This window comes from Cydia pomonella, chromosome 4 (assembly GCF_033807575.1).
Source record: "Cydia pomonella isolate Wapato2018A chromosome 4, ilCydPomo1, whole genome shotgun sequence".
Taxonomy (NCBI): Eukaryota; Metazoa; Arthropoda; class Insecta; order Lepidoptera; family Tortricidae; genus Cydia; species Cydia pomonella.
In genome coordinates, this window is record NC_084706.1 from 7295648 (window position 1) to 7307779 (window position 12132).

A 12132-nucleotide genomic window follows, 5' to 3' on the forward strand; every position below is an offset into this window, starting at 1 on the left:
CCAACAATCGTCTAAAATTACGTACAAAGAGCGAGAAAGACCAGATGAAAGTGGCGGTCCGGTACAGCTGCGGTATTAGTCCTATTACCAACCTATTACTCTGACCTTAGTGCACCTTGGTGCAATAAAATTTGGTGGCACCATACCAACTGGTAAAGGCCCTCTTGATTGTTCAAAAACTAATGAGAAAGTTGCACATGTGGGACAATGTAATCAGATGCAAATTTTGAGTTGTTTCCGTATGTTAGCTGGTAGAATTGACTTTTAAATACTTAATGATTTGGAATCATGTTTTTTTTACGTTCTTTTGGATTTGATTTGATTATTTTGGAATTTAATAGTTAGTATTTTCCTCGCGTTGGTGTGGTGAACATTTTTATGTTTCACTCATAGGCAAAGTTTGTTTAACCCTCGTGCCTTGAAACCCTCGCAACGCTCAAGATTCCACTTCTCTAACCACTCGCTCATGGTTCAATTTTGCTTGCTCGGATAGGTATCAATATTGGCACGAGCGGTTAAACAACAACTTTGCCCCCTTGTAAAACAAATAAAATAAGTAACTATTTCTTGATTCTGTCTATTGTGTTATTTTTTGTATGTTTCATTCTTTTCCGTTGATTTTGTTACTTGTCATGATTGTTTCACAGGATGGTTGCATAGGAAGATCAGTGCTGGATGTCGCGAGCGTCACGAGATGTGACCATTTCGTGGCACTCCTTCTTATGTTGTCTCAATAAAACCATAAAGTTTTGTTTTCTTCGTTAATATTTTACTTTAAGCATTAATATTAACGCATAACAGCCATAATAGCCATTAGAAAACAGGCAGGGCAGTACTACATACGAGTATCTACGAGATGAAAAGAAACCGTTTTTCGCATTGTGAGGATGAAACATGAAACTTCAATTTAACAGCAGTAAAGATTATCATCATTTTTCTACCAAAACGATCACGAACAATTTTAAAATTGGCCTATTATACCAACTGTTGTCATTAAAGAGGTGTACGTTATGTTAGAATTCGGATCATCGGTATACGCAAGGTTTTCGTAGTCACACGTCGCTTGGACTTCTTCACTACATTGTGCCCAATGCTCGGTACGATCACAGTATCCAAAATATTGCGGCTTCAAGTAAAATAGTTTTTCTTCTGTGCGGCCTATCCCTGGGATTGGGATTGGCCGAATCTGATCTTCAATTTGCCTTTTTGATCCCAGATACAAATCTTTGTCGGTCCATCTCTGAGTATCCTGAGCCCGTGATATGGCGGACTTGGTCGTTTCGTAGGGCCATCTCGCTGAATTCCTTCTTATCTCCTTAACATGACGACACCAAAGCTGCCAAAATATCTGTTGGAGGTAAGATTTATTTGAGTATGATAACGACGCCAATCGTTTTTATAGAGTCTGTTTGGATGTATTGGGCTCCATACATTCCACGACTCTTCTCTTTCTGCACGTCTGTACCTACCTGTAAAATTTCTACCGCTTTGTGTGTCAAAAGTTGAATGTCCTATTCGTCTTTTACTTATTACATTTTTGACGTGTTTAATGAAATATACTATAATTGTTTTCAACATAATTAATAAATTGAAACTATGTTTTTTCTTCAGTCATGGGCAGTATGACGCCACTTCTTTTAAAACAGTGGCGGAAACAAATGTTAATGCTAATACTATACGGTGAACTCATCTTTAGTCCTTATATAAGACTATAGTTATACCTGGGCTTACGGTAAGTTACGTACCAATTTGTCTCCAGCGCCCGCTGGGGATAACTCGTGTCATACCGTTCGTTTCCGTCTGGGATTTGTTTTATCAATACCTACATAAGTATAAGTACGTTGTTAGACGTATTAGTATGATAAACCCAATAAGATACTAAATGAAACCTGGCGCTGGTAACGTTTGACCATTCAATCACTATGTAACTATTGGCTGTGTGCATGACTGCGGCGGTGCCTTGTGCGCCATAGTTGAAAGATCTCAAATAGATCTTTGCCTGTACACTACGCACGTAGCCAATAATAACATAAATTGAGTAATAAAAAACAAAAACACAAAATATTCAAAATACTTACTTTTCTTCTGTCAAACCTTCCCAGTTCAAAGTATCTGGTAATCAATCCATTGAAAACCACCTTCAACGACTGCCTATGTGTGCGCTTAAATACAGCTATTTGTAAGGAAGTCAAAGGATAAACGGAGACGAGTGCGAAATTTTCGATGTTCGAGTCCCTTTCTGTAAACCTTTCCTTTTTGCATTCGGTGTTTTTCTCAGCAGCAATCACAAATTTATTCGGAGTTATGGCTGGAAAGTATGACACATCTGCGAGTGATCTACGGATTTCAGGTATAGGAATTGCGATCGATTTTATTTAGAGCGGTGACACCGGCAACTAATTAACCGGTAAATTCTTCAGTAGGAATTATTATTCGTGATCTTTTAAGTAGCTTACACCAAGACAATAATGTCGTCAGTGTCATCATAAACACATATTGTACATACCTACCTTCTTCTTTTTTAGGGCTCCATAGTCAACTAGGAACTAGCTGGAACTAGGAACAGCTAGGAACTAACAACTAGGTCTGTCTGTCCGAGGCTTTGCTCCGTGGTCGTTAGTGCTAGAAAACTGAAATTTGGCATGGATATATAAATCAATAAAGCCGACAAAGTCGTACAATAAAATCTAAAAATTTCATTTTTTTAGGGTACCTCCCCTACACGTAAAGTGGGAGTGAATTTTTTTTTTGCTTCAACCCTACAGTGTGGGATATCGTTGGAAAGGTCTTTCAAAACTAATAGGGGTCTTCAACAAAATTTTTTTGATAAAGTGAATATATTCGGAGATAATCGCTCCGAAAGAAAAAAAATGTGCCCCCCATCTCTAACTATTGAACCATAGGTCAAAAAAATATGAAAAAAATCATGGAAGTAGAGCTTAAGAAAGATATTAAATGACAACTATAGCGGACATGATCAGTTTAGCTGTTTTTCAGTTATCGCAAAAAGTTTCCCCTTCATAGTAAAAAGACGTCCACATCAGTTCATCCCTTGGTTAACAATCTACTATACTTTAAGCTCCAGCTTAGCTTATTATGACGGAAGAGTAACTACGGAACCCTACTCTGAGCATGGGCCGACATGCTCTTGGCCGGTATATTTTTTAAATTATGGCTTCAGTCCAGTAGGACTATTTCGCCAGTATCAAGGTCTTAGGAGCTTTAAATACGACTAAAATTGTACGGTTAGTACGAGACAGTGTACGGTGATTTTATCAGCTCTTGTAAAGCGATAGCTGGACTTTACAAGGAGCACGAGGACTACCGGCCGTTGACTCCAGAATGGTGGTTAACCGCGTTTCAAGATTTATTCTCAATTCACTGCACACTACCACATTAGTTTAAACTTTAAACAATATAAATAAGCAAAAAACAAAGCGTGGGCGAGGCGAGACTATCAATATAGCGCTCGAACCGGAAGTCACATACCTAATATCACTGTATCACAGTAAGCACCCAAACGTGTTTCTTCCTCAAAGGGGCTTTCTATTAATACTGTGTCTTCAACATTGTACTCCTTTTTGAGCAATAATTTGATCATTCCGTACATTTCGCACAGAACCAAATAAAATATGAAATAAACAAAGCCTAAATACTTATTTATTGTAGAGCCAAAAACGTATCTAAGCTTTAAGCGATTTCATTATCTAATAGGCAAATATTATGATGAAATGTCACTATCGTTTACTTATTCCATATCTATATATTTGTACAACCTATGTAGCAAAGAGTAAAGTAAGTATATAGGAAAAGAGAGCCCTCTTGAAGCAATTTCCATTTGACTAATTTCGAAGCGCTATCTTTAATTTGTATCCGGAACTAGCATTTATGTTGCGTTGTATTGTTTCATACTACATACATATTAGGTCTACTTGCGCGGTTTACAAGTAAATATTTTGTTTGATTTCTTGTAACTGTGATAGTTTTTTTGTTTGGAATCCAAAAAAAGACATACTTTATAGTAAAGCAAGTATATGTTTATTCCTTTCAATTAGGTATACAAGATAGTAAAAGACTAGGTGCTGTAAGTACTTGAATTGTTCTTTTTTTTACCTTTGTTCATCTTTGTGTACAAAGCTGCATTAGCTTCGTCTTCTGTGATTTGTGTCTTTGTCTGACTTAGAAGTTAGAACTCTTTCATGTGCGCATAACTGACTTGCCTCCTGTTCACAACTGAGCGTTTCGTCTTTGACCTTAACATCCAACTGGACTTGAATTCAAGATATTCCGGTGGTAAATTAAGGACTTGTAAAGTGCACATTAGCAGAAATCCTGGTAATTTCGTCTCGCTCTCTAGCTCCGTAAACAATTAGCTCCAGATATTCTTTAAAATAAACACATGAGTAATGATGTCGTGGTTCGAGTCCTTCTTGTACTAATGAATTTCTGGCATAGGACATATGTCTTGTCTACGCACGTACCTCCATAGATGCACTCTATCTCATCTAACTTAGCAGAATCAAACTGCACAGGTCTCGGCAGTGTCATCGGACATGTTTGTCGTAAACAAAATTAAAATAATCATAGCTTGTTTTCATCACTGCATGAGCGCTAAGGATAAGGAGGATGGTATTTTCTTTTTACCTTCGAAAATCTCTATACCTCCCGGCATTGCCTTGAACACTGTTAAAATTTTATACATCCAAGTTTTGTAATATTGGAACTATTGGGATTCTAATTTCCCTATTTGAATTTGATTTTACTCTGTTCTGCACTTCAAAATTCATAGAGAAATAATTTATTCATCAAACACATGGAATCGTAACACCTTTATTTTTGGTAGTAATAATAGGGAGGAAACTATTAAAAACGTATTACAGTCAAAATAGTGTCGTGTTGTTTAACAGGTAATTATGATATTCCAGGCGAATTTTTTTAACTATAGGTATCTATTTTGTTCAATAAAAGCATAAAAAGCATTAATAAAAGCATAATAGTGTAAGAAGCTGGTTTACATAGTTAAATAAAAGTTTCTATTTCCTTTTGTGCTAATATTTTATCATTAATTCAAATACCAAGACTATTTTGTGTAAAAATCTTAATGGGGAATGGATGAAAATATTAAATGTGCCTGATTATTTTTCTGGTCGTAGGAATAACCATTTCTAGTTACAGAAAAAAGTTACAGATTTTTTGGTTGCGTCATACATTTTATAAAAATAAAAACATTTTGCTTCACCGCACGTCCGGCCCATTACGGCTGTTAAGAAAACTTTCTAAGTCTTAAAAAGTTATCGCTATTTGAATCTGTGGAGTGCATGACATTGACAGTTGATTGACAGCTTGTCATTCTTCTCGCGGAATTCATAACCTTTTGTGCTCTCATCTGGTGAACTGGTTTCTTTGTATTTATGTGATTATTACGACTCGCTTCCCCACCCGGACCTCTGATTTTGCCTGCTCCAACGACGACCTACACTTTTGAACCCCGGACCTGATTTTGATAGCAATTTCGACGACCCCTGGCATTTGAATTCTGCAAACATGGATACCGCTGCTTTTGTTAGAGCAAACTCATCTAATTTGCCAAAAGTAGACCCATATATGCTTATGGAGTTTATGAAGAATAGCGACGAACATAATGCCGGTGAAATAAGAGATGCCAAAGCTTTGTCGTAAGTATCAACCTAACCCCTATCTCATTACCGCGCTTTATCTTGATATTGACCTGGCAAGCGAAAAATTAACACGCGGGACCTGGGTCATTTTTCATAAAATGTTTCAAATTAAAACAATATAAATTTTGGACATTTTTCATTTTGTAGCAAAGTAATCACATATTTAAATTTGCTTTAAAGTGTCTGTGGTTCCTTTAAATTGGTAACATTAATCTTATTTTGTTATAAAAGGAGAAAGTACTTAATTGTTTGTTTGTTTAAGGTCTTCAAGAGAATCATATGTTGAGACTGCTATTGGATATGTTGAAACAAAGCGGACTGGGAATCTTTGTGATGTGAGAGCTAAAGTTGTTCCTGAACAAAGAATAACAAGCAAATACTATGTTGTGATGGTCCATTTAGAAGAGGCAAATGAATCAATCATAGATACTTCATGTGACTGTGCAGCGGGGGCTGGTAAGTTTTGCTATAAACATGTCCTTATTGATTTTGTAGTGATTTTGAACAAATTACACTCAACTTGACCTGCGTGTGGTTCCCTTTCTGTCAAAACAAAAACTTACCTCTTACCCTATGCTAATCTGATCAGATATAACCATGAAATATTAATATGACACATGCAATTTAGTCTGTCATTTCAAAAAAAGTGGAGCTTTTGAATGTTCTCAATTAGTACAAGTTTTATTATAGATATGTTTAAAATGTTCTTTTTTCTTAGGTGGGTGTAAACATACTGTTGTAGTATTACATTGGCTACAAAAACGAAGTGCTGAACCTTCACCAACCAGTATCCAATGTTACTGGACGAAACCCAGCCTCAAACGGGCGCTAGACAAACCATTAATGTGTAAAGATTTGGCAAAAGGAGAAGTCGCCGAAAGGGGGCCAAAGGACCCTTTGGTACTGAAAAGACTACGACAAGAAGCAACCAAACATGGTTGTGGTAAAAGCCTGCTCATGGTATATGATCCTGAAAGACCGATGAAAATGAACTCAAAATATTGTATTTTTGACATGATGGTGGATTTTTTAGAAAAGGAAAGTAGGCCAACTTTTAACAAATTTAAAATATTTAGCAATGCAATAATGCTAGAAAATAAAGAAAAAATCATGAAAGACACTGTAGGCCAAGTGAACTCAAAGCAGTGGCATTCAATTCGACAAGGCCGAATTACAGGATCAAAAATTTATGAAATTGCTCATTGCAAAACACCCCATGGCAGTCTTGTTGAAGAAATACTAGGAGGGTGCAAAGCACCAGAAACAAAGTCCATGAAAAGGGGTAAAATCCTAGAAAAACGAGTACTGAATAAAGTAAAGACTGATATAAATAAAGAAATAAAAGAATGTGGATTTTTGATTATAGATGGAATTTTTGGAGCGTCACCTGATGGCGTTGGAGATGACTTTGTGGTCGAAATTAAGTGTCCCATTTCGGAGAAAACTAAAAAAAATTATATAAAGAATGGGCAAATTGCGAATAAGTTTATGGGCCAAGTGCAATTAGAGATGCTAGCGGCTGGCAAAAATAAGTGTTTGTTGTGTGTGGCGGACCCGAAATTTGAAAGCAACAGCTTAATTGAGACAATTGTTGTTAATTTTGATAAAAATTATATAGATAATTTGATGAGAGACGCAGAGAAATTTTGGGATGAGAATGTGTATCCTGTAATTTTAAAAAGTGCATCTACAGCATGACATTAATTTTGTACTTTGTATTTATTTTAAATAAATATGTTTGTCTTGACCTTATTATTACTCATTTTAACACCCTTAATGTTGAGCATGTATTGTAGTTTGTTATTAAAGTATACCTAACCCAACCCTTAACCTTTTGAACGCCAAGAACACCTAAAGTCGTAGTTACTAGTTGTACCCACAGCGCTAAGGATAATTATAGGTGTCATGGCGGACGCTGTCAAAGTAACCTTCACACTTCCAAGTAAGGTTTACAATAGCTCGCTTGCGCCTGGGACTTTGGCTTGTCAATGACATTTTTTTTATAACGTTCAAATAGTTAACACATTCACTGCCAGACAAAAAACGGCGCACTACCCCAGAAACCGGTGGTCTATAGCTGCGTACAAAACAACCCGCCCAGCGGGTTGTCCGGCATCTGAACAAAGTTCACGAGCGCCCACCAGGCGGGTTCCTGGCAGTGAATGTGTTAAAAGTTACAATGTTGAGCACACTTGCTACACAAGTTGAAACAGATGGACTGCAATCTAGTTATAAGTCCCAGCTGGATTGCAAACCTCTGAATCTTGCCACGTTTTCTTATCTAGTAGTAGTAGTATCGTAGTAGAGACCATAGAATTTATGTTATGCGCATGCGATAAAAAATGCAGAACGAGGCTACACCTATATGCAGTGCCAAGGAGTCGAGCCAATCTGAAATACGCAGGCAGCCGACTTCGCTTAGGATGCGATCCGGAGGGAGAAGCTAGTACTGGGGTGCCCCTGGCCATAGATGAGAACAGTATTCCATGTGGGGGCGCTTATAAAGCTGCGGGCCGGTGTGAAATACTGTCTCATCTATAAATCTATCTAGCACCCCAAAGCTTTTTGGAGGCTAATTTGGCCTTACCCTCTACATATATGGCCTAGGAACTGGACTTACCTGCCTACTACTCGAGGTTACCTATGGTATATGATAAAATAAAACAACATAATATTATCAAACGTCTTTTATTATTGGATTCTGAAGATTACTTAATCCGCAAGCTATAATGACCAGGTCGTCCAAATATTTTAAATGTTTGTTATTAACCACAGAGTGGGGTTTTAACATATGGAATTCCCGTAATCTCCTAATTACACGCTCAACGTGCACCCTCAAACTGGCAATCACCTTAGTTTTAATTACGTCTTTTTTTGTCATTTTTTGATTGGCGAAGACACTAGGAGGTCTTAAGAGTTTTCCATTTTTTGTGATTAAGAGTGATTCAATCTCCTTAAAACCACGATCGGCCATGATTACTGCATTTAGGGGAAGTACATCAACAAAGCCACTGTTCTCCGTGATGGCTTTATCAGATGTACGTCCCCCATAACCCTGTGAGATGAATGAAATGTATCCAGCGGGTGTGCAGCCAATCAAATATTTCATCGTGTTGCATGATTTGTACTGCGACCAAGTCTGCGCCTGCTTCTCTGGATCGCTGGGTTTTTCTATTTGAATCTCGAAACAGTCTATAATACACTGTACATTCGAATATCTGATTTTAAATGCTAATGGTAAATTTTTTTTTATTTCTGATAGTGGTGGTAAATATATACAATTTTGAAAGTATGTGGACAAAACTACGACGTTCTTTTCAAACACTAAACGTATGGTTGACCTGGCCATTTGAAATTCTTCACTCATCCTAGCAAAAGAGTCATTGTTTTTTAATTTAAATAGACATATGATAATATGAAATGCCAAACAAGAGCACTCCTGGGCAATGAAATTAATAATCCACCAAAAGCTTTTAGGCAGACCTAAAAACATTTTGGGTTTGTTAGTAATAATTTTTAGTAGGTGCTCCCTGCCACGTTTTTCAATATCCTCTTGTTGAGCACTCGAAGACGAGTCGAAGTTGGATGTCCCAAACAAGGATGGTGATTGATTGGGACTCTTCTCAGTGTTCGGTAGTTGCATCATTCGTGATGGCATCACACTTTCTTTTATTTTTCGCCCACGGAATTGAGTAGCTATGGTTTGAGTCTTCGGCTGGGCCAAAACAAACTTGTTTGAAACACCTATTCTTTTATCACACTGTATAGCTGCATCTATCTGAAACAAAAATGCAAAGAATAAATAAACAAAATATAATGCAACTTGTGACCCTACAATTTAACAATCACAGAAACAGGTAAAAGTTTATTTTTAGGTAAGGAAAGTGGGCATTTATTAAATTCAAATTATTAAAGCCACACAAGTTGTAGTAGGTGCAATTGTATATAAATATTTGACATTATATCCATTCCTGTGTTCTATAAATACATCTTCATGCACAAAGACCACTAGTAATTTTTACCTATACTTTTTCAGTAGGCCTAGCACATGACTGGCGCTACAGTATCTCGCAGCGAGATAGACTACCCGTCTTTTTCTATGTTAATTTAAGAGGGGCGGGTAGTCTATCTCGGCGCGAGATACTGTCGCGCTAATCATGTGCTAGAGCAGGTCAAGTGCTTATTTAACAATACTACGTTAACATACATTAGAACTTGTAAATTAGTGATTTAAGAAAAATTTAAATAAATAAATAATTAGCACAGGTAGCAAAGTAAAGTTGGAATTTAAATTCAGTGTGTCAGATTAACTATACCCAAGAATATTAATACATTTATGTGCGCAACACTATTGTGAATATTTACACTGTCAGAGACCTGCATGCCAGCATTGTCAGCAGCACTTGAAGTTGATGGCCGATTAAGATCTTCAATATGCTTATTGATTGCACTCAATGGTTTTTTTGAAAAATTCTTAAGTATGGCATTTATTTTCAGTCTTGGCTTTGCACCAGAGATCCATTGTCCATAATTTTCCAAATCTTCTTCAAACTGTAAAAATATTAGAAAACATTAAACATTTATATTAGTTGTCATAATCTTCCAAATGTTCCCCAGTATTTGCTGTAGCTCACTTATGGAGCCTGGGGTCTGCTGGGCAATATAACATTAAGTATTGGCATAGGCACACATTTTATTAACTGGAGGAAACTAGGCATTGTTTTGATCAGCCCAGTTTCCTCATAGTGTTTTTGTTCACCATGTACTGACAAATACCACATGTTATTTTAATACAAAGTGAAAATTCATTGATATGACAAAGGGTTTAAACATGACATAGCAGCACCCACATTAATGTAATGTATTAATAAAATTGTTTTTTACCAGCTTACCATAAATTATTCTATCCATTATTCCACAATTAAAAAAATGCCATATCATCAAAACTAACATGGGGGTAATTAATTTTTTTACAGAATGGTAAACAAAACAAGGTAACTTACATTTAAGTGGTCCGCACAGCAAAACAGTGCTCGGTTTGGACAGTTCCTGCCAACCAATTGACACCAACGTTGTTTCAGCTCTTTTCTTACAGTAAAAAACTTCAAATCCGGGTTTTTCAGATCAGTCTTGGAGCACGTTGGTATAAAGCATGTTTTAGGATCTTTATATAGTTTATAAGTGTTTGTATTCATGGTGATGAACACGGTACCAAACTAATAGTCCAGTTTCAGTTGCAGTGGTCGTCGAAATTGCTATCAAAATCAGGTCCGGGGTTCAAAAGTGTAGGTCGTCGTTGGAGCAGGCAAAATCAGAGGTCCGGGTGGGGAAGCGAGTCGTAATAATCACATAAATACAAAGAAACCAGTTCACCAGATGAGAGCACAAAAGGTTATGAATTCCGCGAGAAGAATGACAAGCTGTCAATCAACTGTCAATGTCATGCGCTCCACAGATTCAAATAGCGATAACTTTTTAAGACTTAGAAAGTTTTCTTAACAGCCGTAATGGGCCGGACGTGCGGTGAAGCAAAATGTTTTTATTTTTATAAAATGTATGACGCAACCAAAAAATCTGTAACTTTTTTCTGTAACTAGAAATGGTTATTCCTACGACCAGAAAAATAATCAGGCACATTTAATATTTTCATCCATTCCCCGACCCACTTTCCGATTTCCAATCGAGCTGAAATTTTTCAGTCTACGGACCGGGCTCAGTCTATAAACATCGCTAGCTCGAAGAAGTTTTTCTATGAAAAATGCATTATTGTTGTTTCAAATTGTGTGGCAAGAACAGTAAAAACTCTGGTGTACAAATAATGGCGTTTTATTTTACAGGTATGCCGATGTTTTTAGATTTTGATAAAATTAAGAGTTAAATTAGCTCGCTCGCTCGCTTGAAGCTCGTTGACGTCTTATAAGAAAGTCTCTTTCTATCGCACTGCATCCGTATAGGTCCTTTCTTGTCTTTCATTACGTGACATTCCTAAGTGCGAATATAAGATGATAATATGTTTGTGCTCCAGAGGGACAAGCGCCCTAGTTAAAAACTGTAATGATTGGCGTACCAGTGCACGACCCTGGATACCTGTCTCGCTCTTACTTATAGCTGGGATTTTGATGGACGTCCGGCGGACCACCTTCCTCATAATCGACCATGATCGCGATTCCAATACACCGATCTCTAACAGCTTTTAGAACGACTAAATTAAGAGACGAAAGAAAGATCCTGGTCTAACTATACATTCCAAATTTCCAACTTATCCCACATAAATATGACGAATGGTCACCCTAATTAGAACGAGATGCGAGGCTCTGGTTTGACTTCTCATGTGGACACACTTTTTGGCCAGTGTACTCTATCCACTTTATTATTTACGTCCGTGTATTTAACAAATTGAACACATATCAGTGAAAGAATAAGGATCAAAGTCAAACATTATTCTGTTTTTAAC

General features: G+C 37.0%; 3 protein-coding genes across 6 annotated transcripts; 1 reads left to right on the forward strand and 2 right to left on the reverse strand.

Annotated features, from left to right (window-relative positions):
- Window positions 1-51: 51 nt before the first annotated feature.
- Window positions 52-3743, reverse strand: LOC133516974 (uncharacterized). 2 transcript variants are annotated; one of them, XM_061850064.1, is made up of 4 exons: window positions 3490-3743; window positions 2079-2308; window positions 1746-1822; window positions 1264-1348 (listed from the first exon to the last, which is right to left on the reverse strand). In XM_061850064.1, coding segments are annotated over exons 1-4 (429 nt in total). In that variant the 5' UTR covers window positions 3611-3743; the 3' UTR covers window positions 1264-1347. The 2 variants fall into 2 exon arrangements, with proteins under 2 accessions (XP_061706047.1, XP_061706048.1); XM_061850063.1 differs by lacking the exon at window positions 1746-1822 and having other exon boundaries at window positions 52-1348; window positions 3490-3713.
- A 1348-nt stretch (window positions 3744-5091) lies between these two features.
- On the forward strand, window positions 5092-7376 carry LOC133517409 (uncharacterized). Its single transcript, XM_061850724.1, has 3 exons — window positions 5092-5675; window positions 5941-6134; window positions 6397-7376. The coding sequence occupies exons 1-3, from the start codon at window positions 5545-5547 to the stop codon at window positions 7374-7376; spliced, it is 1305 nt and encodes a 434-aa protein (XP_061706708.1). The 5' UTR covers window positions 5092-5544.
- Window positions 7377-8350: 974 nt separating this feature from the next.
- LOC133516957 (uncharacterized) lies at window positions 8351-11331 on the reverse strand. Of its 3 annotated transcripts, none has more exons than XM_061850028.1 (3): window positions 10682-11331; window positions 10056-10229; window positions 8351-9456 (listed from the first exon to the last, which is right to left on the reverse strand). In XM_061850028.1, exons 1-3 carry the CDS (start codon window positions 10871-10873, stop codon window positions 8356-8358), a joined length of 1467 nt encoding a protein of 488 aa, XP_061706012.1. In that variant the 5' UTR covers window positions 10874-11331; the 3' UTR covers window positions 8351-8355. The 3 variants fall into 3 exon arrangements, with proteins under 3 accessions (XP_061706012.1, XP_061706011.1, XP_061706013.1); XM_061850027.1 differs by having other exon boundaries at window positions 10044-10229; XM_061850029.1 differs by lacking the exon at window positions 10056-10229.
- Window positions 11332-12132: the final 801 nt, after the last annotated feature.